Source organism: Oncorhynchus gorbuscha, linkage group LG05 (genome assembly GCF_021184085.1).
Source record: "Oncorhynchus gorbuscha isolate QuinsamMale2020 ecotype Even-year linkage group LG05, OgorEven_v1.0, whole genome shotgun sequence".
In the NCBI taxonomy this organism is placed as follows: Eukaryota; Metazoa; Chordata; class Actinopteri; order Salmoniformes; family Salmonidae; genus Oncorhynchus; species Oncorhynchus gorbuscha.
Window position 1 is genome coordinate 86,767,971 of NC_060177.1, and position 25,889 is coordinate 86,793,859.

General features: G+C 44.0%; 1 protein-coding gene across 1 annotated transcript; it reads left to right on the plus strand.

The window, feature by feature from the left end:
* The first annotated feature begins 1,863 nt into the window (after positions 1 to 1,863).
* On the plus strand, positions 1,864 to 24,308 carry LOC124036619 (SEC14-like protein 2). Its single transcript, XM_046351428.1, is given in 13 exon segments — positions 1,864 to 2,667; positions 4,762 to 4,837; positions 11,168 to 11,211; positions 12,087 to 12,149; positions 12,351 to 12,539; positions 13,781 to 13,876; positions 13,974 to 14,034; positions 17,115 to 17,198; positions 17,445 to 17,551; positions 21,039 to 21,178; positions 22,360 to 22,385; positions 22,388 to 22,528; positions 22,930 to 24,308. Coding segments are annotated over 13 exon segments (1,374 nt in total). The 5' UTR covers positions 1,864 to 2,613; the 3' UTR covers positions 23,223 to 24,308.
* The last annotated feature ends 1,581 nt before the right edge of the window (positions 24,309 to 25,889 follow it).

Here is a 25,889-nt window from a genome sequence, read left to right on the forward strand (position 1 = left end):
ACATTCCTTTGTCTCATGCCCTTCCTTCTGCACACTTCTCACACCTAGGAACCTCCCTCCTACACAATGCTGCCACATGCACATCAACTTGACACCTGTAACATTTACATTTAAGTCATTTAGCAGACGCTCTTATCCAGAGCGACTTACAAATTGGTGCATTCACCTTATGACATCCAGTAGAACAGTCACTTTACAATAGTGCATCTAAATCTTAAAGGGGGGGGGGTGAGAAGGATTACTTATCCTATCCTAGGTACATCTAAATCTTAAAGGGGGGGAGGGGTGAGAAGGATTACTTATCCTATCCTAGGTATTCCTTAAAGAGGTGGGGTTTCAGGTGTCTCCGGAAGGTGGTGATTGACTCCGCTGTCCTGGCGTCGTGAGGGAGTTTGTTCCACCTGTAACAACGTAATGTATTCAGTTTACAATCTCGTACAGGATAATTTATATATCCTAACATTTTGTCGGGCAAAGACTCAACATCAAAACTCAAAAGAACAGACAACGACTCTTCTGTTTCACAGCTGGCATACCCCTTCCTTCCAATGACTGTATACGAGGCTATTCGCCGACACTCACTCACTCACTCACTCACTCACTCACTCACTCACTCACTCACTCACTCACTCAGCAACAGCAGCCTGCTTCACTACCCGATAGTCAACAGCAGCACAGTGAAATCAATTGATAATAAAAAAAAGAGAAATGCCATTGCAGCCGCGGTGCAATTTAGTAGTCCAAAAAACGTGCAATCCGCGAAACAATACATTTTCAAAGTAGCCTAATTTGGGGGAGAACCGCAAACATGGCAACCTTGTCTGTGCTGCTGATACTGCAGCTCGACCCAGACTGTAAACACTGCTGCTATTCTCCTGAATAATATATTAGGGGGCGTGTACTTCCAGGTATGACCTAAAAGACAAAATAAACATTTGATACATTTGTTTTCTGTTACTCAATTTGACAACCATAGACAAGAAAACGAGTCGATATTCAATTTCCGTTTTGGGTACTAGAAAAATTATACAACAATGAATTGACTCGTTTGGCCTTGCCTAGATGAAAGGAAAGAGGAATTATCCATAAGCATACAGACCCTTGTCTTGCGCTTGATGTTTCTGATGCAAAGCTATAGACCCTTTTCCAGTACGCGACACATTGACCTCAGGCACAGACTCGTAAGACAGCCACAGCCGTCTGCGCCCATTCAACAGCCTATATTACTTCTTAACAAAATAACCTCTTTGGGTGCGCATATGCTTACAATGATGTTTTGATTCTTGCTTGAACAGCGCTAAGATTATATTTGGATGTGTTCTTTGCAAAATAACTCTTTTGTGCTGCAGTTGTTAGCTAGACCGTTCAGTGATATAGCCTAATTGAGATTGCCTGTTAGCTAGAATGGTAACGCTCATTGATGTGGCCGGTTCCCCTCTCTCCACTGAGATTCTCTGCCTCTAACCCTATTACAGGGGCTGAGTCACTGGCTTACTGGTGCTCTGCCCTGCCGTCCCTAGGAGGGGTGCGTCACTTGAGTGGGTTGAGTCACTGATGTGATCTTCCTGTCTGGGTTGGCGCCCCCCTCGGGTTCGTGCCTTGGGGGAGGTCTTCGTGTCTCAGGGTAGTAGGTTGGTGGTTGAAGATATCCCTCTAGTGGTGTGGGGGCTGTGCCTTGGCAAAGTGGGTGGGGTTATATCCTGCCTGTTTGGCCCTGTCCAGGCGTATCTTTATGAACATGTGAACATCTTGGCCATGTTCTGTTATAATCTCCCCCAGGCAGAGCCAGAAGAGGACTGGCCACCCCTCAGAGGCTGGTTCCTCTCTTGGTTTCTTTTTATAGCCACCGTGCTTCTACACCTGCATTGCTTGCTGTTTGGGCTGGGTTTCTGTACAGCACTTTGTGACATTGGCTGATGTAATAATGCCATTTGATTGATTGTAGCAAAAGATAGCCTTAGAGACATTTTACTGGTTGAAGTTGAAGTGTTTTTTAAATGTAATGCAGTTGATTTGCAATGATGACACAAACATTGTATTAAGCAGGACATTCGTATGAGCCTTAAAATCCAAAAGTAGTGTGAAATGCACTCATAGGCAATATGTAAATAGAGGCTTCTTTTTCTGGCGTTCTATAAAAACTTCTGCCACCAACTTGAAAGGGATCTACATTAATTGCTTTTGATAAGTTTAAACTTGTGATGGCATGTTTCATTCTTATTTTGCCTAATGTAAACGTTGGTTGTAGCCTGGCGGTCAAGAGCGTTGGGTTAGTAACTGTAAACGTTGCTGGTTCGAATCCCGAGCTGACTATGTGAAAAATCTACAAATGTGTCCTTGTGTGAAGAGCGTCTGCTAAGTCAAGTAAATGTTTGGCTTCTCTACTTGGCAAGTCAGGGTGTGGGTGTTTCCTCTGGAATTTACACATTTACGACTTGACAGACAGGGATGGAGAAGAGAACAGCGCCCCCGTCGAGCATCACCATACAGTACGATACCGTGACAGACCGACTGCAGTCAGTCCAGCAACTGGGACAGCAGTGTGTCGTTCTTAAACTTCCATTGACCGCAGAAAAACAGCTTTTTTGTGTGTGTGTGCTTTGACGTGACGTGATGAGCGGCAGGGTTGGCAACCTTAGCCCGAAGCAGGCAGGGGCATTGGAAGAGGTAAATATCTGTATTGTAGGCTACATTTCTGTTTTTGTGTAGCAATTATTTATGTTTTGTCGAAGTGACAATCGCCGATACTGTTGAGGACGGTAACACCTGGAAGCGAGAACATATGACTACAGTTAATTGTAACTACCAATAGAATATTATTGCATCATGTCGTTCTCCCTGAAGTTTCTCTATAAGGGCGTTTTCACACAGTTCTGAGCTGTATGCCTCGTTCGATTCAGAGAGTTTAATCTGATCAAATTGGTTTCACACTGGCAAATATCAAACTAAAATGCCTAAACAAAACCACGTGTTCATGCAAGTCATTTGTTTATTGGAGAAAAATGCTCACGTTAAGTCAATATATGATTATCAAAAAGCATAACTGGTGTGTCCCAAACTTCATATTACTTTTGCCTTGGTCTTCCAACAACATGCAGGAGAAACAGCGCAATAGCTGCACCAATATTCAGTAGCCTATATCCCCTACCCTAATCGGCATCGGTTGCGTTCGTAAATGCGCTGATACTCACAGATATCAAATTACCGTTGGTGTGTAGGCGAGAGCACCGAGGTCAAATTAGTTTCATATTGGATATTCGGTATTCTGCCGTCAATAGCTATTGAGCTAAGCATGCCATGACTATGAACATTATGTATTCTGAATCAGGGGAGGATGGCAAATGAGAGAGAAAGTTTGTGGTGATATTGTTCCATATTAATGGATTGAAGATGTTTTGTTGATGCGAGTTGGGTGCCTATTTGATAACATCTAGTTTACATCAGAATTAACAATTATGATTCTACCCATTAAAGGGGGAATCTGGGATTGGTACATACATTCTTCGACATTTAAATTATTACTGTATAGCCATTGATTCAGGAAGAATGTAACTTAAAAATGCCTCATGAGCAACGGTCTTACCCCATCAGAACCCCAAATCTATGCTTGTTTACTCAACTGTTTGTAAACAATATAATTGTAAACAAACACTGTATAGCTTCCAAACATGGTTAAAACTATCATTTTGATGTCATGTATGGTTAGTCCTTGCATCCATATTTTAGATTCCTCTGTGTCTATTTATTTGAGAGCGGTTACATCTCTCATGCGACATTCCCTCAGCAGTTTACCAAAACAAAGTGGCGGGGTAAATGCTTTGTTATGGTTTGAAACCCAGATTGCCCGTTGAGAATAATAGAGCTGCAGGACTATTGAATGTCCATGATCCAGACTTACTATCTCATAATTCTGACTTAAACCTAACTGGATTTGACATCAACCTCCTGAAGGCTTATTATACCATGAATGAATTCTCAAGATATTATGTAACATTATTTATAGTTTATGGAATTGAGTTTCTCCGGTCTTGGTTCGTTACTGTGCTTTCATGTCAACTTTCTAATATTGTCTTGTGTTTATGTTTATATCAGGCAAAGCTCAAACATTACAAGCGGCTATCTGATTGTTTGTGTTGCCTACGTATCTCTACATAACACATTTTAACATGCCAGAATCAACAGACGTGTGACAGTAGTGTCACAGATTGAGGCAGTGTGTATGATTATGGTTTCATCGGTCTTATTTTATGATATTAAACTTGATGTCTGAGTGTGCTCTCTAGTGGACTTATTTTTGTGATTGTTAACTTATGATTGAAAATAGGAATTTCACTCAGAAGTCACACTATTGCATTTATTTTGACCTATGCGCTTTGTTTAATGTGTAAGAATAGATTAACTTCCACATTTTGAGGTGGATTGCATGTGATTTTAGACAAGTGTCTGTGATTTTCATATAACAATTAATTTCATATCATGTGCTTTCATTCATGTTTACAACTAAACCCTTGTCTATCACTAACACACCTTTGGCTTCTCTCTCTCTCTCTCTTTCTCTCTGTCTCTGTGTCTCTCTCTCTCTTTCTCTCTCTGTGTCTCTCTCTCTCTTTCTCTCTGTCTCTGTGTCTCTCTCTCTCTCTCTCTCTGTCTCTGTGTCTCTCTTTCTCTCTCTGTGTCTCTCTCTGTCTCTCTCTCTCTCTCTCTCTGTGTCTCTCTCTCTCTGTCTCTCTATCACTGCCACCCCGTTTCATCCTTGGGCAGTTTCGAGAGAGGATTCAGGACGTTCTTCCACTACTTCCTGCTCATCATGACCACTTCCTGTTGCGCTGGCTCAGAGGTGAGGTAAACTAAAGTTGGTGGGAGACTGAGGCTAACTACAGCTGTTGCTTCATCACGGCATGGTGGTGGGCTTGGAGTTGGACTAGTATAATATTCTGCTAGGAGAGCTGTAAGACCATGCATGTGTATGGACAAACTCTCAGGTCTAGCTTGGTTACTGGGATACGCTATGGAAGAAGTCACATTGAACACGCAGAAAAGCAGGCGCAGATATTGTAGTTTGACCAGAACAATTTCAGCAGTTGAAACTTGTATTTCTCAATAGTTTTTCAACACATAGAAGTAACCAACAGCTTTTCAAATAGAAAGCGACCTTTAGGGAACTTACAAAACCTGCTTACAGTAAATGCCTTCAGTTGGGTGTTATGGGGGAAGAGTTTGAGAAAGAGAGAACATTTAGAAACCAAGTTGTTTAGCTTGGACATGGATATTGTTAGTGTCTGCGGTCTAGAGTTGATTGGTCGAGTGAGAGGTTGCAGTAACACAGAGAGTGAGAGGTTGCAGTAACACAGAGAGTGAGAGGTTGCAGTAACACAGAGAGTGAGAGATTGCAGTAACACAGAGAGTGAGAGGTTGCAGTAACACAGAGAGTGAGAGGTTGCAGTAACACAGAGTGAGAGGTTGCAGGAACACAGAGAGTGAGAGGTTGCAGGAACACAGAGAGTGAGAGGTTGCAGTAACACAGAGAGTGAGAGGTTGCAGGAACACAGAGTGTCCTTGTCTGTTAGTGTACCAGTGTTTTGTTACTTGTCCTGTGTTGTGTTTGTGGACCCCAGGGAGAGTAGCTACTGATTGTTCTAGGTGGGACTGGGCTGAACTCACACTGGCTCTCTATGCATCATTGTTATTTAGGGCAATGCACATTAAACCTGTAAAACAGGTTTAAAGGGAGAGAGGGCAATTATCATGGTTCACAAAGGTTTCTTTAAAAGCTGAGAGATCCCATGGCACTTATCATAAGAGTAGGGGTGTTAACCTTGGTGTCCTGGCTAAACTCCCAATCTGGCCCTCATACTGTATCTTCATGACTACCTAATCATTGCCATCTTATAATTGGCTCATTCACCCCTCCTCCTCCTCTCCCCTGTAACTATTCCCCAGGTTGTTGCTGTAAATGGGAATGTGTTTTTAAAAAAGTGGAAAGACATTTGAATCCAAGGCAAATTATTGCACCAGTCGCCCGCTGCTGTGTGTAAAGTGACTGTCCCACTGGATGTCATAAGGTGAATGCACCAATTTGTAAGTCGCTCTGGATAAGAGCGTCTGCTAAATACTTAAATGTAATGTAAATGTGTGGAAGAGCCATGACATGGGAAATCACTGTGCCATTTTGTTTAGAGAATAAAGATCTGTAGCTGTGTTACTGTAGACGTCATCCAACAGATTTCGGGGACGTACACTATCGTGACCCATGTGACAGGAAGACGGGGTGAACCCAGAGGTTGTTGACTTTTTTTTTTTTTTTCATGCAAACATTGAACAAGTCTGGCGTTGCATAGCAACATCACTCAGAGGCAATGGTCTGGTCTGTCGAGACCAGGGATGGGCAACTCGACCACGGCCCCCATTTTGTATGCCCGTGGATCTAAATGTAATTCATTACAGTTACTAGTGTTGAACGATTAGTGCTTTTTGAGGTCCGTTAAACGCTGTAACAACACTGAATAAGACAATCAATAAAAGTCCCATGATGGTAGGGACGGCCTATTACTGCTGATCACTTAACAACCTTCATTTACACACGTGACTTTACTGTAATAAAATATCCCAGTTGTTTATTACACAGAGAGTGAGAGGTTGCAGTAGTTTCATTCCAAGTCATCATCCCATCTCTATAGAGCTGCTGTCTGACAAAAATCACTATTTTTAGTAGTTCTTCAAAGTAAATAAGGCATACTTGTATGACTGCTGAATACCAACTGTCAATGGGCGGATTCAAAGTGTTTTTCATTACGAGGGATACATGTCGCCTTTCAAAGTGTTTTTCATTACGAGGGATACATGTCTCCTTTCAAAGTGTTTTTCATTACGAGGGATACATGTCGCCTTTCAAAGTGTTTTTCATTACGAGGGATACAACTTGTCTCACTTTCGCCTACATGTCTACTGCAGGAACACAAATAATGTGACCAAAGGGAAATGTCGTTTTTGACTCCGAGTTTCAAAAGTAGCTCTTCACCGACTTCATCAACCTTCATAGTAGGAGGCTCTATCGTCAACCAATCACAAGTTGTTTGTTTGTTTGACCCACAGGAACGTGACCAATGGCGTGACTGAAACAGGAAACAACTTTGCCTCAGTTCATGTATACAGTGGATATGAATGTGATATTTGAGGCTCTCGCTCTCACCAAATGATTGTACAATGTACAAACATATTTTCAGGTTGTGAGTGTTTGATTTGGGGCTGGAGACATGTTTATTTTGACATTAAAGAAAGAAAGAAAAAATATTTTATAAAGAATGTCAGTCATTGCCATGTTGCACTGAGCCTTGCTGTTGGAAACACCACATCAGTGTCCGCTTTTGGTGTGTCACAGATGCACCTCTCCTGACTTCACTCCTAGACATTCCCTTTACCACTCAAACAAGTTGTTTATTTACTTGCCTAGTTAAATAAAAATGTTTGATTGCTATGAAGATACAATATCACTTAGGCCTATTATTGATACAGTATCGCCTTTAGGCTACACCACCGCTGTCATCCTTACCGCCAAGCCTTGATTCAAGTTGGATGTATAGGATAATCTATTGCAGGACTCTGAAGCCAGTTTGAAATGAGCCACATTAGCCCGCCAGTCAACGACTACGGCTGCGTTTTGACAGGCCGCCCAATTCTTTTGACCAATCAGATCAGCTCTGAGAAAGATCTGACGTGAAAATATCTGATATGATTGGTCAAAAGTCCAATTAGTGGGGGGAAAAAAGATCAGAATTAGGCTGCCTGTCTAGATGCATCTCTTGTGTATTGACCAGAGCTAATTGTGGTCTGTGGGTGTTACTGAGTAGGCCGATATCCCATTTAATGACTGCACAGTCCATAGGTTCGGCTGTAAAGTGCAATTAGACTATTCAATATGCACAGTATGCTGACGGGGAAGGTGATTTCCCACAGTCAAAGTCCTGCAATCCAACAGCAGGGCTCTACAGTGCAACCATTTTACTCACATATTGAGCCTGAGTATTTTGTTGTGTGACCTGGAATTTTAATTTAGGACCACCAGTGTGCTCGAAAAAATGTAAGGATTTTTAGCTTTCAAATCAAAATCATATGTATTGGTCACCATACACGTGGTTAGCAGATGTTAATGTGGGTGTAGCAAAATGCTTGTGTTCTTAGCTCCAACCGTGCAGTAATATCTAACAAGTAATATCTAACAGTTTCACAAAATAACCCAATATACACGTAAATCTAAATAAGGAATGGATTAAGAATATATACACATGTCAGTGAGACCTTGGACTAAGATACAGTGGTATAGAGTAAAGTATATACAGTATAGAGTACAGTATATACAGTATAGAATACAGTATATACAGTATAGAATACAGTATATACAGTATAGAATACAGTATATACATATGAGATGGGTGATGCAGTATTTATAACCTGAAATATGGTGCTCCTGACTTACAAATTTCTTTGTGTGCACCTATGTAGCAGTATAACTTTAGACCATCCCCTCGCCCGAACCAGGGACCCTCTGCACACATCAACAACAGTTTACCCACGAAGCATCGTTACCCATCGCTCCACAAAAGCCACGGCCCTTGCAGAGCAAGGGGACCCACTACTTCAAGGTCTCAGAGCGAGTGACGTCACTGATTGAAACGCCACTTGCGCGCACCGCTAACTAGCTAGCCATTTCACATCCGTTACACCTACATTTTAACTTTAAGCGCACGTGTGCTCCTTGTAACGAAGGTCCGCTTTAGAACCCTGAAGAGCTAAGAACTGGTGTTGGAACCTAAATTATTTTCCAATCGTTTCATTCTGAATGAAACCTAGAAGGCCAGCATTCAGGAGTCCCCTCTTCACTGTTGACGTTGAGACTGGTGTTTTGCGGGTACTATTTAATGAAGCTGCCAGTCTGAAATCCCTGAGCGGTTTCCTTCCTCTCCAGCAACTGAGTTAGGAAGGACGCCTGTATCTTTGTAGTGACTGGCTGTATTGATACACCATCCAAAGTGTAATAATAACATCACCAGGCTCAAAGGGTTAGTCAATGTCTGCTTTTTAAATTGTTTTACCCATCTACCACTAGGTGCCCTTATTTGCGAGGAATTTGAAAAACTACCTGGTCTTTGTGGTTGAATCTGTGTTTGAAATTCACTGCTCGACTGAGGGACCTTTATAGGTAATTATATGTGTGGGGTACAGAGATGAGGTAGTCATTAAAAAAATAATGTTAAACAATATTAAGCAATATAGGTAGTAGCATGCCATTTGGGAAACAGCCACTGACTGACCCCTGCTGTCAGCTGGCCACTTAATCACCTTAGCTAGAGTATTAGGTAGGTTGCTTGGCATCCTCTCCTATCCCTTCTGAGTCAGTACTTCTGGGTCAGTACTGTACAGTGCTGCTACTGTAAGCGGGAGGTCTGATATAAGGTTTTGGCACACAGTGGAAGGAAGCCTCAGGCAGGCGACCGGATGCTTTAAATCTCTTAAAGGACCCTTCAAGTTGGAATTTTTCATGGTGAAGCAGCCACGTCTGTTTGCAATTTTACAACAAAGAAGTTACTGCAAACAAACAACCAACAGTTTTTCCTGCTCTGACATCATTGCACGAGCGATAGAAGAGCACCTGTGCTGCAAATTTTTTTCTCCCACGCTGCTGCTCAGTTTGGCAACAAAAACAATAACAATGGTGGTGGGGCGGCCAGTGGCGCGGATTCCCATCTTTAATGGAGCCTAGCGATAGTCTGTTGTCATGGTGACACAACCAGCTCTGCCCTGCTCATTGGCTGAAACCCAGAGTGAGGAATAAATGCAATGTCTGGGTATATAAAGAGAGATGGAAACCAGGGTTTCGGACCAATTATAATTGAAGGCAGTCAATTCAGGAAGTAAACTAAAATCACAATTCAATAATAGAAAAAAAGGACGTTCATTTTCAATGACTTCTCAATAAAGTGAAAAGTAGAAGCTATTTATTTTAAAAGTTTGTAAATTGAACTGAATGTAAAATTCAAATCATATGCCTTCAATTTGAATTAGGCCCAACCCTGATGGAAACTAATTCTTCACAGCCATGGCTGACCGAGTCACCGTGCGTTTCAAATGGCACCCTATTCCCTCTAGTGTACTCAAATGGCACCCTATTCCCCCCAGTGTACTCAAATGGCACCCTATTCCCCCCAGTGTACTCAAATGGCACCCTATTCCCCCCAGTGTACTCAAATGGCACCCTATTCCCCCCAGTGTACTCAAATGGCATTCCCCCCTATTGGCACCCCCCAGTGTACTCAAATGGCACCCTATTCCCCCCAGTGTACTCAAATGGCACCCTATTCCCCCCAGTGTACTCAAATGGCACCCTATTCCCTCTATTGCACTCAAATGGCACCCTATTCCCTCTTCAGTGCACTTCTTTTGACCAGGGTCCATAAGTAGTGCACTAAATATGGAAAAGGGAGCTATTTTGGACGCAACCAGTGCCTCTCATCGTCTTCTCATGAACGAAAAGGGGACTTGGGGTCATTTCCTGTTTTGATTGCTAGTAGTTGTCTGTTGATATTGTTTTAGTTGTGGAGGACAAAGATGCTCTGTGTTTCTCAAATAGACATAATACATGTTGAATAACTGCACATACACACACACACACACATATATATATATATACACATACACACACACACACACACACACACACACACACACACACACACACACACACACACACACACACACACACACACACACACATATATATACACATACACATACACATACACACATATATATATATATATATACATACACACATACACATACATATACACACACATACATATACACACCTATATACATATATACATACACACATACACACATACATATCCCACACCATCAGCTGTTATCTACATACACACATACACACATACATATACACACATACACATACATATACACACACACACATTCCCAATCACCATCAGCTGTTATCTACAACCATAGCTATTATTCACCCCCTCCTCTTCTCTCTCCCCCTTTCTCCCTGGCCTCTTCTCTCTCCCCCTTTCTCCCTGGCCCCTTCTCTCTCCCCCTTTCTCCCTGGCCCCTTCTCTCTCCCCCTTTCTCCCTGGCCCCTTCTTTCTCCTCTCAGCCAGGAACTTCAATGTCAAACAATCAGAGGCCATGCTGAGAAAGGTAACTCTCCCAGTCCACCCCTCTCCTATGTTGTTCTCATTGAAACATGTAGCTATATGGCTATTGTCTATCTGTTGTATATTGTCAACGCTACCATTAGACTAGCCCTATTGTGACCAGTGGTTTGTCCAGCCAGCCTTACACAAGCCATCTGAAATAATGCTACCATTAGACTAGCCCTAGTGTGACCAGTGGTTTGTCCAGCCAGCCTTACACAAGCCATCTGAAATAATGCTACCATTAGACTAGCCCTATTGTGACCAGTGGTTTGTCCAGCCAGCCTTACACAAGCCATCTGAAATAATGCTACCATTAGACTAGCCCTAGTGTGACCAGTGGTTTGTCCAGCCAGCCTTACACAAGCCATCTGAAATAATGCTACCATTAGACTAGCACTAGATTGTGACCAGTGGTTTGTCCAGCCAGCCTTACACAAGCCATCTGAAATAATGCTACCATTAGACTAGCCCTAGTGTGACCAGTGGTTTGTCCAGCCAGCCTTACACAAGCCATCTGAAATAATGTGGGGAAAGCCCATGGAAAATAGCAGGGATTGTGTCACATAAAAGTGCTGCTCACAAAACAGCATTTAGTCTAATGCGGAACATTAATCTCATTAAACAATTTAGCCAAGCCTACTGTACCTTTATGTCATGTGATATTTGATATCCCTTTCATGCTGAGGGGGTATTTATGCAGGTATTAGTCACTCTGACAGTCTGTCTGATCCACTTAACTCACTATACTCACTGTTCTCCTGTCTGTGTGAGCGTGTGTGCGGTCTTGCATGCCTGTGTAAGAGTGGGGGGGGGGGGGGGGGGGTGCAAAGAACATGCTATTACATGTAAAAACTGTTCTATCATGTTTTATTTCAGCACCTTGACTTCAGGAAACACATGAACGCAGACACAATCACCACAGAATGGCAGCCTCCAGAGGTACCGGTCTGTTGTATTAATAGTGTGTTACCATGGTATCAATAATGTGTTACCGTGGTATTCATAGTGCGTTACCGTGGTATTCATAGTGCGTTACCGTGGTAGTCATAGTGTTATCATGGCAATTGCAGTGTGTTACCGTGGTATTAATAGTGTGTTACCATGATATTAATAATGTGTTACCATTGTATTTGTGTCCAGGTGATAGAGAAGTATCTGTCAGGTGGGATGTGTGGGTACGACCGTGAGGGAAGCCCCATCTGGTGGGATGTCATCGGTCCCATGGACCCCAAGGGCCTCTTCCTGTCAGCGTCTAAACAGGACTTCATCAAGTCTAAGATCAGAGACTGTGAGATTCTGCAGAAGGAGTGTGAGCTGCAGTCTGAGAGGGTATGAGAGGGTTTTATTCATATGTGGAGGGCCTGGAGTTGTTCCTGAACATACAGTATGACCTGACCAGGACAAACTCCTGGCACTGACCTTACTGAGATTAGATACCGCTAATGAAGTGGTCCTGTCTAGAATCTTTGTCATCTGTTAAAACCTCTGGATTACAGATCTGAGATGATACTTTGATACTCTCTCCATCATTCTCACTCTCTCTCTCTCTCTCTCCCTCTCTGTCTCTCTCTCTCTCTCTCTCTCTCTCTCTCTCTCTCTCTCTCTCTCTCTCTCTCTCTCTCTCTCTCTCTCTCTGTCTCTCTCTGTCTCTCTCTGTCTCTCTCTGTCTCTCTCTGTCTCTGTCTCTCTCTGTCTCTGTCTCTCTCTCTGTCTCTCTCTCTGTCTCTCTCTCTCTCTCTGTCTCTCTCTCTCTCCCTCTGTCTCTCTCCCTCTGTCTCTGTCTCTCTGTCTCTGTCTCTCTGTCTCTGTCTCTCTCTGTCTCTCTCTGTCTCTCTCTGTCTCTCTCTGTCTCTCTCTGTCTCTGTCTCTCTCTGTCTCTGTCTCTCTCTGTCTCTCTCTCTCTCTCTCCCTCTGTCTCTCTCTCCGTCTCTCTCCCTCTGTGTCTCTCTCCGTCTCTCTCCCTCTGTGTCTCTCTCCGTCTCTCTCCCTCTGTGTCTCCGTCTCTCTCCCTCTGTGTCTCTCTCTCTCCCTCTGTGTCTCTCTCTCTCTCTCTCTCCCTCTGTGTGTCTCTCTCTCTCTCCCTCTGTGTCTCTCTCTCTCCCTCTGTGTCTCTCCCTCTGTGTCTCTCCCACTGTGTCTCTCCCTCTGTGTCTCTCCCACTGTGTCTCTCCCTCTGTGTCTCTCTCTCCCCCTCTGTGTCTCTCTCTCTCCCACTGTGTCTCTCTGTGTCTCTCTCTCTCTCCCTCTGTCTCTCTCTCTCTCCCTCTGTCTCTCTCTCTCTCCCTCTGTCTCTCTCTCTCTCCCTCTGTGTCTCTCCCACTGTGTCGCTCTCTCCCTCTGTGTCTCTCCCACTGTGTCGCTCTCTCTCTCCCTCTCCCTCTGTGTCTCTCTCTCTCTCCCTCTGTGTCTCTCTCTCTCTCCCTCTGTGTCTCTCTCTCTCTCCCTCTGTGTCTCTCTCTCTCTCCCTCTGTGTCTCTCTCTCTCTCCCTCTGTCTCTCTCTCTCTCTCTGTCTCTCTCTCTCCCTCTCTCTGTCTCTCTCTCTCCCTCTGTCTCTGTCTCTCTGCTGTAGTTGGGGAGACATGTTGAAGCCATCACTATGATCTATGACTGTGATGGCCTGGGTCTCAAACATTTATGGAAGCCTGCCATCGAGACTTACGGAGAGGTACACACACACACACACATACACACTGTTCTGTAGAATCCAGAGTGTGAATGTGATGATACTGTGTGATCGTTGTGTTGTTGTTGTACCTCTACAGATCCTAACCATGTTTGAAGACAATTACCCAGAGGGCCTCAAGAGACTGTTTGTCATCAAAGGTAAGTTTCATCACCACTAGCACAGGGGGTAGGGACCCCCTACCGTTCCAGGTATTTGAACTATTCCACAGCTAGCACACCTGAATCAACTTGTCAACAAATCATCAAACCCTTGATTATGTGAATCGGGTGCGCAAGTTTAGGGCTACAACAAAATTGTGAAATGTCTTAATATCACCGTGGTAAACCTACCTGTGTAGTGTGTCAAATCAAATCAAATCAAATTTATTTATATAGCCCTTCGTACATCAGCTGATATCTCAAAGTGCTGTACAGAAACCCAGCCTAAAACCCCAAACAGCAAACAATGCAGGTGTAAAAGCACAGTGGCTAGGAAAAACTCCCTAGAAAGGCCAAAACCTAGGAAGAAACCTAGAGAGGAACCGGGCTATGTGGGGTGGCCAGTCCTCTTCTGGCTGTGCCGGGTAGAGATTATAACAGAAAATGACCAAGATGTTCAAATGTTCATAAATGACCAGCATGGTCAAATAATAATAAGGCAGAACAGTTGAAACTGGAGCAGCAGCAATCAGGTGGACTGGGGACAGCAAGGAGCCATCATGTCAGGTAGTCCTGGGGCACGGTCCTAGGGCTCAGGTCAGTTGAAACTGGAGCAGGAGCATGGCCAGGTGGACTGGGGACAGCAAGGAGTCCTCATGTCAGGTAGTCCTGGGACATGGTCCTAGGGCCCAGGCCAGTTGAAACTGGAGCAGCAGCATGGCCAGGTGGACTGGGGACAGCAAGGAGTCATCATGTCAGGTAGTCCTGGGGCATGGTTCTAGGGCTCAGGTCCTCCGAGAGAGAGAAAGAAGGAGAGAAGGAGAGAATTAGAGAACGCACACTTAGATTTACACAGGACACCGAATAGGACAGGAGAAGTACTCCAGATAAACAAACTGACCCTAGCCCCCCGACACATAAACTACTGCAGCATAAATACTGGAGGCTGAGACAGGAGGGGTCAGGAGACACTGTGGCCCCATCCGAGGACACCCCCGGACAGGGCCAAACAGGAAGGATATAACCCCACCCACTTTGCCAAAGCACAGCCCCCACACCACTAGAGGGAAATCTACAACCACCAACTTACCATCCTGAGACAAGGCCGAGTATAGCCCACAAAGATCTCCGACACGGTGTCTCACATATCTTTATTTAAAATATACAGTTAATGTCGATTAGTAGCATTACCTTTAAATTGTTTAACTTGGGTCAAATGTTTCGGGTAGCCTTCCACAAGCTTCCCACAATAAGTTGGGTGAATTTTGGCCCATTTCTACTGACAGAGCTGGTGTAACTGAGTCAGGTTTGTAGGCCTCCTTGCTCGCACATGCTTTTTCACTTCTGCCCACAAATTTTCTATAGGATTGAGGTTAGGGCTTTGTTATGGCCACTCCAATACCTTGACTTTGTTGTACTTCAGCCATTTTGCCACAACTTTGGAAGTATGCTTGGGGTCATTGTCCATTTGGAAGACTCATTTGCGACCAAGCTTTAACTTCCTGACTGATGTCTTGAAATGTTGCTTCAAAATATCCACATAATTGTCCTACCTCATGATGCCATCTATTTGGGAAGTGCACCAGTCCCTCCTGCAGCAAAGCACCCCCACAAGATGATGCTGCCACCCCCATGCTTCACGGTTGGGATGGTGTTCTTTGGCTTGCAAGCCTCTCCCTTTTTCATCCAAACATAACGATGGTCATTATGGCCAAACAGTTCTATTTTTGTTTCATCAGACCAGAGGACATTTCTCCAAAAAGTACGATCTTTGTCCCCATGTGCAGTTGCAAACCGTAGTCTGCCTTTTTAATGGCAGTTTTGGAGCAGTGGCTTCTTCCTTGCTGAGTGGTCTTTCAGGTTATGTTGATATAGGACTTGTTTTACTGTGGATATAGATACTTTTGTACCTGTCTCCTCCAGCATCTTCACAAGGTCCTTTGCTGTTGTTCTGGGATTGATTTGCACTTTTCGCACCAAAGTACGTTCATCTCTAGGATACAGAATGCGTCTCCTTCCTGAGCAGTATGACGGCTGTGCGGTCCCATGGTTTTTATACTTGCGTACTATTGTTTGTACATTTGAATGTGGTACCTTTAGGCGTTTGGAAAGGATGAACCAGACTTGTGAAGGTCTACTATTTTTTTTCTGAGGTCTTGGCTGATTTCTTTTGATTTTTCCATGATGTCAAGCAGAGGCACTGAGTTTGAAGGTATTCCTTGAAACACATCCACAGGTACACCTCCAATTGACTCAAATGATGTCAATTAGCCAATGAGAAGCCTCTAAAGCCATGACATACTTTTCTGGAATTTTCCAAGCTGTTTAAAAGGCACAGTTAACTTAGTGTGTGTAAACATCTGACCCACTGGAATTGTGAAATAATCTGTCTGTAAACAATTGTTGGAAAAGTTACTTATGTCAAGCACAAAGTAGATGTCCTAACCGACTTGCCAAAACTATAGTTTGTGAACAAGACATTTGTGAAGTGGTTGAGAAAATAGTTTTAATGACTCCAAACTAAGTATATGTAAACTTCAACTGTATATATTTTGTGGTACTTTTTACCCCTTTTGCTCCCCAATTTCGTGGAATCCAATTGGTAGTTACAGTCTTGTCCCAATGCTGCAACTCCCGTACGGACTCGGGAGAGGCCAAGGTCGAGAGCCATGCGTCCTCCGAAACACAAACCTGCCAAGCTGCACTGCTTCTTGACTCGCTTAACCAGCCGCACCATTGTGTCGGCGGAAACACCGTACAGCTGGCGACCGAAGTCAGCGAGCATGCACACGGCCCGCCACGAGTCGCCAGAGCGCGACGGGACAAAGACATCCCAGCCGGCCAAACCCTCCACTAACCTGGACGACGCTGGACTAATTGTGCACCGCCTCATGCGTCTCACGGTCTGCGACACAGCCCGGGATCGAACCCAGATCAGTAGTGACGCCTTTAGCACTGTGATGCAGTGCCTTAGACCACTGCGCAACTGTGTCTCACATCTCTTACACTGGTGTCTCATACAGGTTTATCTCACCATACTGTCGTTTACATGGTCCTTTCTCCCCTCCACCTCTCCTCAGCCCCTAAGCTCTTCCCTGTGGCTTACAACCTCATCAAGCACTTCCTGAGTGAGATCACCCGCAACAAGATCATCATCCTGGGGGGTGAGACACTTCCTTATCGACATCGGAATGTTCCCATAAAGATGTACTGTTCTAGAATGCTGAGTAAAGAATTGTCAGTCTCACACTAGGTTGTGAATACATACAGTATGTATACCCATCTTAACCCTACATGTAGATGAAGGTTATGAATGTACTAACTGTTATCCGCTCTGAATAAGCTTCTGCTAAATGACTGAAATGTAACATGGTAACATCAGTCTCTCTCCTCACCTGTGTGTTGTGCAGCTAACTGGCAGGAGGTGTTGTTGAACTACATAGACCCAGAGCAGCTTCCTGCCGCGTACGGAGGGAAACTCACCGACCCGGACGGGGACCCTCGCTGTAGGAACAAGGTGAGCTCGCACCACCAGGAAGTGGGATGCTTTTTTTCATGACCCCATTCTCATGTTGCTACAGCTGGAATGATAGGCTGGAGAGTTCAGTTCTGCACTCATTACTGCTCTTAATTAGTTTTTTTGGCGCTTTTTGTTGTACATGGTGACTACATTTCTGACTTTCATTTTCAGCATTTAGTAGTTTCTCCGCACCTGCCTTAGTGGTTTTGCAGTAGGATGCTGCATACTAGATACTAGGCTGTGAGATGAGAGCAGCTTTGCTTTGCTGCCTGTAAAGATGCAGTAGGTAGGACTAGTGATTTATAAGCTGCATCCTGTTGGCAGTGGGGTTAGATAAGGAGTCTCTGTCGGACAATTGAACTCCTATGGGTGATCCGTTGAGATTGTGGACTGTACAGCATCAAGAAAGGATTCGCAACCAGTCTTGACAGGCTCTTCATTCCTTCTGGTCACTGAGATGTTATAGGCGCTCCAGGTGGTTTCCTTTGGGTCTGCTTCCACAGGCTACAGTCTGATGGCGATTGGGTATTTTATGTTAGACAATGTTGCTGTCATGGATCTGCTTCTTCTTGCTCTACAGTTCAGTCCTACCTTTTCACCTTGGACCTCGCTGCTAGCCAACACCGCCAATGGCCCTTTTAGTCATCTTCATGCCATTAAATGCAGTTGTTAGTTGTTGTCTAGATGCAGGCTTGGGCAGACACATGCTGACTGATAAATTGGTAATTTCATTACCCAGAAAAACTGATCTTATGTCTGATGTTTCTGTAGATATATAGGTAGAGATGTCTTCCTAACCGGAGATGAGGAGCAGGAGGACAGGTCTTTGTCATTCCAAATGAGGCCCAGGAAAATCTCATAGAACTCTTGGAATCTTTGAGTATTTTTGGAATGACTTTGGAATCTTCAGGAAGACTAAGATTCTAAGGACTGAAACTCTTTACTTCCATTCCATTTTAGCCATTTTCAACATGTGAACAGGAATTTAGTTAGCTTTTTATCATTGGTAGACATCTAGCCCCATACTTTCTAGCTATCCCACTACTTTATGTGTAGTGCTTCGGTCAGGTACTTGGTGGATAATTTATTTCTTGTTGATTTCTCTGTGAACGTGACTGATGCCCAGTCCAAAGAGAGGCTTGTAGAGACTTGACAAAGCAATTCAAATGTGTCTGATGAGACTTCGGTCTGAACTGGTTTAACGCCTTGTTGACCTAGTTCAGAACAAAGTCTCATCAGATATAGTTTATTAGTATTATCATATCAAGGGTCAAGACTTCCACGGGTCCTACTAGTTCTACATTCTATGTGTGGAATGTTGCAACTTCTGCTGTGACTGTGAGGCGCTGGAAGGTGCAGACATCATCACCCTTTTACTGTATAGACAGATTAGATTAGGGGGGGTCTGTTTGTACAGTACAGTGTACAAAGGCAGATTATGCAAACAGTCAGTCAAAGTTGAAAGGTCATTTGTAACACGTTTACCGTTGGCAGTGCCACATGTGTTTGGGCCTGTTTGTGTCTGCACCCGTGCTCAGTAGTGATGCGCGGGTCAGCCGTTTGTTCACCTGCAATTACTAATAATCCATCCGCAACCGCACGACTATATGTGATAAAGTGAAAATGTCAGACCCTCACCTGACCCTGAACCACTAATATAGAAAACACACTGTACAGTCTGAGATGACCAAAATATTTTTTGAAATGCTGTTTTTTTAAGAAAGGCCTATGTTACTGTTTATAATTCCAAACATTTTGTTAGGCTATTTTCAACTTGTCTATAATTAGACACATGCAGCTTCTCTTCGGTCATTATACTGTATGTTGCCCTAGAAGACTAAATAAACTCACCAGAATAATAACATGCATCGTTATGAGTGTTTCAATCTAGTTCGCATTGGTAAAGCTTGTTTTCTTTCCTAAAGTCCCCATGTAATGGTCCTTGTCCCAGGCATGTAATGGGATATAATGGTCCTGTGTGGTCCCAGGCATAACTAGTGCTCAGCTCTGAACATTCCACATGGCATGTAATGGTCCTGTGTGGTCCCAGGCATGTAATGGTCCTGTGTGGTCCCAGGCATGTAATGGTCCTGTGTGGTCCCAGGCATGTGATGGTCCTGTGTGGTCCCAGGCATGTAATGGTTCTGTGTGAATTAACTGTGGACTGATGTTAATTGCAACCTTCTCATGGTCCTGAGTGAACCGTCATTCTCCATCTTTCTCTCCCTCCACTCACATGGAATATACCACTCTCCTTACTGCCAACTTGTTGGTAGCTTGCAGTTACTGCTGGAACTAAAATATTTTACTCTTCCGTCTGTTTGGTTGAGCTGAGGGCTCCCTCTCATGTGTTTGGTAGGGCTGAGGGTTCCCTCTCATGTGTTTGGTAGGGCTGAAGGCTCCCTCTCATGTGTTTGGTAGGGCTGAGGGCTCCCTCTCATGTGTTTGGTAGGGCTGAGGGCTCCCTCTCATGTGTTTGGTAGGGCTGAGGGCTCCCTCTCATGTGTTTTGTAGGGCTGAGGGCTCCCTCTCATGTGTTTGGTAGGGCTGAGGGCTCCCTCTCATGTGTTTGGTAGGGCTGAGGGCTCCCTCATGTGTTTGGTAGGGCTGAGGGCTCCCTCATGTGTTTGGTAGGGCTGAGGGCTCCCTCTCATGTGTTTAGTAGGGCTGAGGGCTCCCTCTCATGTGTTTGGTAGGGCTGAGGGCTCCCTCTCATGTGTTTGGTAGGGCTGAGGGCTCCCTCATGTGTTTGGTAGGGCTGAGGGCTCCCTCATGTGTTTGGTAGGGCTGAGGGCTCCCTCTCATGTGTTTGGTAGGGCTGAGGGCTCCCTCTCATGTGTTTGGTAGGGCTGAGGGCTCCCTCTCATGTGTTTGGTTAGGGCTGAGGGCTCCCTCTCATGTGTTTGGTAGGGCTGAGGGCTCCCTCTCGTGTGTTTGGTTGAGGGCTGAGGGCTCCCTCTCATGTGTTTGGTAGGGCTGAGGGCTCCCTCTCATGTGTTTGGTAGGGCTGAGGGCTCCCTCTCGTGTGTTTGGTAGGGCTGAGGGCTCCCTCTCATGTGTTTGGTTGAAGGCTGAGGCCTCCCTCTCGTGTGTTTGGTTAGGGCTGAGGGCTCCCTCTCATGTGTTTGGTAGGGCTGAGGGCTCCCTCTCATGTCTGTTGCGGGTTACTACAGAGGAAGATTAACCAGTAGAATGAGGACAGTCAGTGTGGTCAAATAAAATTTGCTGTTCTTGTTTTTATGCAAATAAATAAACAATGGACCTCAGAAGCGTATACTCTGGACTCTCATTTCTAAACTATGAAACCTCAGAAATGTGTTCATAGTAAGTACGCCTTTCCTTTTTTATATCCTTTTATTTCCTTCCCTCAAAATAAAAAAAACTTGTTTACTCCCCTAACATTTTTTTCCTGCTGACTTTCATAGTATTTTTATCAGCTAGACCCACACCGTCCATCCTCTAACACTGTATAAATGTGTTCCAGATCCACTACGCAGGGCCGGTACCTGCTTCCTACTTCGTGAGGGAGTCCGTGAAGGTGGATTATGAACAGTGTCTGACAGTCAGCCGAGGCTCCTCACAGCAACTGGAGTATGAGATACTCTTCCCTGGCTGTGTGCTCCGGTGAGTGGGAACCTGTTAACTTGTTGCCGCTACCCATCCCTTAAGCAGGATAATTTTAATCAGCAACCGCTGAATAGCATAGCGCCACAGTCAAATAATATTACTAAAAAATATTCATATTCATGAAATCACAAGTGCAAAACACAGTTTAGCCTTTTGTTAATCAACCTGTCATCTCAGATTTTTAAATGATGCTTTACAGTAAAAGCAATCCAAGCGTTTGTGTAAGTTTATCGATCGCATGACAAAACATTAAGTACACTTAGCATCAGGTAGCTTGGTCACAAATCAGAAAAGCAATCAAATTAATTGTTTACCTTTGATGATCTTCAGATGTTTTCACTCACGAGACTCCCAGTTACACAACAAACTTTTTTTCCTTTTGTTCCATAAAGATTATTTTTATATCCAAAATAACTGAGGTATGTTCAGAAATCCACAGGAAAGAGCGGCCATGACAACACAGACAAATTCCAAATAATATCCATAATATCCACAGAAACATGTCAAACATTTTTTATAATCAATCCTCAGGTTGTTTTTAAAATATATATTCGATAATATATCAACCGGGAGTGTAGGTTTTTCAATAGGACAGGGAGAAACAATGGCCATTTACTCTGTTGCGCAAAACTCACTCTGAGAGCCCCCACCTATCCACTTACTCATGTGATCTCTCTCGCTCATTTTTCAAAATAAAAGCCTGAAACTTAGTCTAAAGACTGACACCTTATGGAAGCCATATAAAAAAGGAATCTGATTGATATCCCTTTAAATGGAGGATAGGCATGCATAGGAACAGAGAGATTTCAAAATAAGGCACTTCCTGATTGGATTTTCCTCAAGTTTTCGCCTGCAATATCAGTTCTGTTATACTCACAGACAATATTTTGACTGTTTTGGAAACTTTAGAGTGTTTTCTATCCTATGCTGACAATTATATGCATATTCTAGTTTCTGGGGCTGAGAAATAGGCAGTTTCAAATGGGTACGTTTTTTAGCCAAAAACGAAAATACTGCCCCCTACACGCAAAAGGTTAACCTCTCTATCCCTCTCTCACCATCTCTGTTCCTCATTCTGTTTCTTTTACTGTATGTGTGTTGTGTGTTTAGTGTAAGACAAAAGGAAAATGAATCCATTAATATTTCTTCCTGTTGTTTCCTGTGTGTATCCTATGCAGGTGGCAGTTTTCCAGTGATGGGGCAGACATGGCTTTGGGGTGTTTATGAAGGGTAAGATGGGGCAGAGGCAGAACGCATCGCAGATGCAGGAGGTGGTTCACAGCCAGAGATACAATAGCCACCTGGTGCCTGAGGACGGCTCTCTCACCTGCAGCGAGCCTGGAATCTGTGAGTACAGGACAGCCAGACAGGGCGACATAAGGGACTACATGTAAACCCTCCTTACAATAACATGCTGATCCAAACCATACTGTGCTTAGCTTGGGTATTTTTGGTTCCAGACACTATACAGCTTGGTTTGGCTCGGTAAGGTTACAGGGGCACATGAGAACCAGGCCTGGCATACAGGGATATACAAATGCTTCATTTACACAGGCAGCCCAAATCTGAACTTTTTCCACTAATTGGTCTTTTGACAAATCAGATCAGCTTTTTTGCCATAATTTGGCAAACTATCAGAAATGGGCTGCTTGTGTAAACACTGCCAAAGAGGACAAGGGCATTAGGTCAAGGTGTAGAAGGACCTGACTGAGGAGAGACATCTAAGTTGTTTTCTTTTGCTTCTCCAGATGTGCTGCGGTTTGACAACACCTACAGTATCTTCCAGTCCAAACGCATTAGCTTTACGGTCGAGGTCCTGCTCCCCGGCCAATCGCAATCTCTGAAGAAAATGATTGGAATGGAATCTGGGGCCAGCAACCAATCACAGTCCCTGAAGAACAGGAGTCTGTCAGAATCTGGGTCTAGCAGCCAATCACAGTCTCTGAAAAATAGCGGTGGGTCAGAAAGGGGGGCTAGCAGCCAATCGCAGTCTCTGAAGAACAGGGGTGGGCCGGAATCTGGGGCCAGCAGCCAATCGTGACAGACATTACTGAGTTGCTAATCTCTTGTGGACAGATGAAACGGGCGAGAATCTGTCAAGGCTCACGTAGAATTATGTGATTACAAGCAGAAGTAGCTCCTCGTTTTGGGTTTACATCATTGATTATTTGGACAAATCAGGATTGGGTGAAGGCGGGGCTTAAACTGGTGCCGTGATTTTCAATCCTGTGTGCAGATGATAAATGGTTTCCACTAGATTCCACAGCCACAAAGTCAACATCTATTTTTTGTTTTTGCCATGATAAACACTGGTGAAATTAGGTTTGGCTGAGAGTTTCCGTTTGGGAAGGAGGAGACTTTGTTTCCTTTGTACATAATTAATCAGAATTGTTAACGGAAATCCCCCCCCAGAAGTAAAACAGGATATTAGATCATTTTACTTCTAAGTAACCAAGATTACTGAGTTGCTAGCCTGTCCTAGATTATACTGTGTCCCAAATGCCACCCTATTCCATATATAGTGCACTTTGGGACACAGGCCTGAGTCTTACCCCCCCAACCATGGTCAGTGAAAACTTGAAAGCACTGAAACAGACCCCACTGGTCCGCACTGAGGGATTTCATCCGACCATGGACCGTTCCATATGCTGCTCAAACAAACAAATGTATGTAGCTCTGATCCAGGGGGTTACATGTGGCTTGCTGATGCTGAGACTTCAACATCAGCAAGCTGCACGTAACGCCCTGGAACAGAGCTAGGACGTACACTGAAGAGAAACCAAGAGTTCCACAACTCAGGGTCCCTAGAATGTAGATGTATTCAAACACAAATGTCAATAACAACTGGCTTACTTGAACAGTATGTTTATGGAAGAGATATATTATCTCATAGCCCAGGGATATCTACTACAGATGAATGTCATTGCAGGTTATTGTTCAGGGCATATTATATTTGCAGTGCTGAACAACCTTTTTAAACTTCAAGGAATAAGGAAAGACTTCAGATATTCTCTCTCTCTGTCTCTATCTCTCTGTCTCTATCTCTTTGTCTCTCTCTATCTATCTCTCTGTCTCTATGTCAGTCTCTATCTCTATCTCTCTCTGTCTCTCTCTCTCTCTATCTCTTTGTCTCTCTCTATCTATCTCTCTATCTCTCTCTCTTTCTCTCTCTCCCTCCTCCTCCTCTGTCTTCTTCTCCTCATCCTCTGTCTTCTTCTCCTCCTATCTATCTTCTTCTCCTCCTCCTCCTCCTCCTCCTCCTCCTCCTCCTCCTCCTCCTCCTCCTCTGTCTTCCCTCCCCTCCTCCTCCTCCTTCTCTCCTCCTCCTCCTCCTCTGTCTTCTCCTCCTCCCTCCTCCTCCTCCTCTGTCTTCTCCCTCTCCTCCTCCTCCTCTGTCTTCTCCCTCTCCTCCTCCTCCTCTGTCTTCTCCCTCTCCTCCTCCTCCTCTGTCTTCTCCCTCTCCTCCTCCTCCTCTGTCTTCTCCCTCTCCTCCTCCTCCTCTGTCTTCTTCTCCCTCTCCTCCTCCTCCTCTGTCTTCTTCTCCCTCTCCTCCTCCTCCTCTGTCTTCTTCTCCCTCCTCCTCCTCCTCTGTCTTCTTCTCCCTCTCCTCCTCCTCCTCTGTCTTCTTCTCCTCAGGCCATTTTGAGTGTATTTTCTTTTTGTCATCAAACATTTCTGTTGAACATTTTAAATCCATACGTTGACATACCAGTAGTTTTATTTTCAGGGAAAACAAATATATATATATATATATATATATATAGTATAGTTAAATATATTTAGTATTGTTAAAGCAAGACCTGTGAGAAAGCTAATATCCACTGTACAAGGTATTGTCTCGTTAAGCATCAATATGCTACAACAGGGGTTTCTTTTCACGTGTATTACTGTTTACAGAGAACTCAATCTATTTTAAATATACCATCAGCTTGACTGTTTTTATTTTAGGGACCTGGGTAAATGTTGTTTTGAAGCTCATTTCCTGTAATTCAACGTAGTTTAACAAGACTCATGGCATCTTTCAGAAAGGCTGTTTACATATGAATAAGAAGAATAGATAAGGAAGATAAAGTCTAGACCCAAGTTCCCCAAATGTTTCCAAATATGCTTTATGATAATTTATGTGAACCCTCATTGTAATTATACATATTCTCTTTTACAGAAAGTGAATAGATCAATTGATAGTGTGTGACTCTGTTGCTGTGTCAAATGTCTATGCCTCCTCGGCATTAGAATGTCGTAGCGTAGTTTCTGAATGTTACAGAGACAAACCAAAGATATTAATTCCCATGTGCATCAGAGTCGTGTCTTCTTCTGGCATTTTACCGCTTGTTGCTAGTTTAAAGCATTTTTTTTACCACTCAAATCAAGGAAGGTCCTGTGCCGCCCTCCCACGAAACGTTGGCCCCTATAGGGGGTGTGCCCCCTAGGTTGGGAACCCCTGCACTAGAATGACATTCCATGTTGTTGTGTAATTTGAAGCGGCTTGTTGCTGTATACAGGCTATTCTGCAGCTACAGGCCTTTTGGTGTCAATGGGGTATCTTGTTAAGTTGACACTCAAATAACCTTAAACTTTTGTTATCATTATTACATTTTGTTTTGCTGGGGGTCACTGTTTCGCATTTAGTTGAATTTTAGCTTAATTTATTTGCACCAAAGAAGACAAGTGATAAACACCCATCCAGATAACAATGAAGCAGTGAACA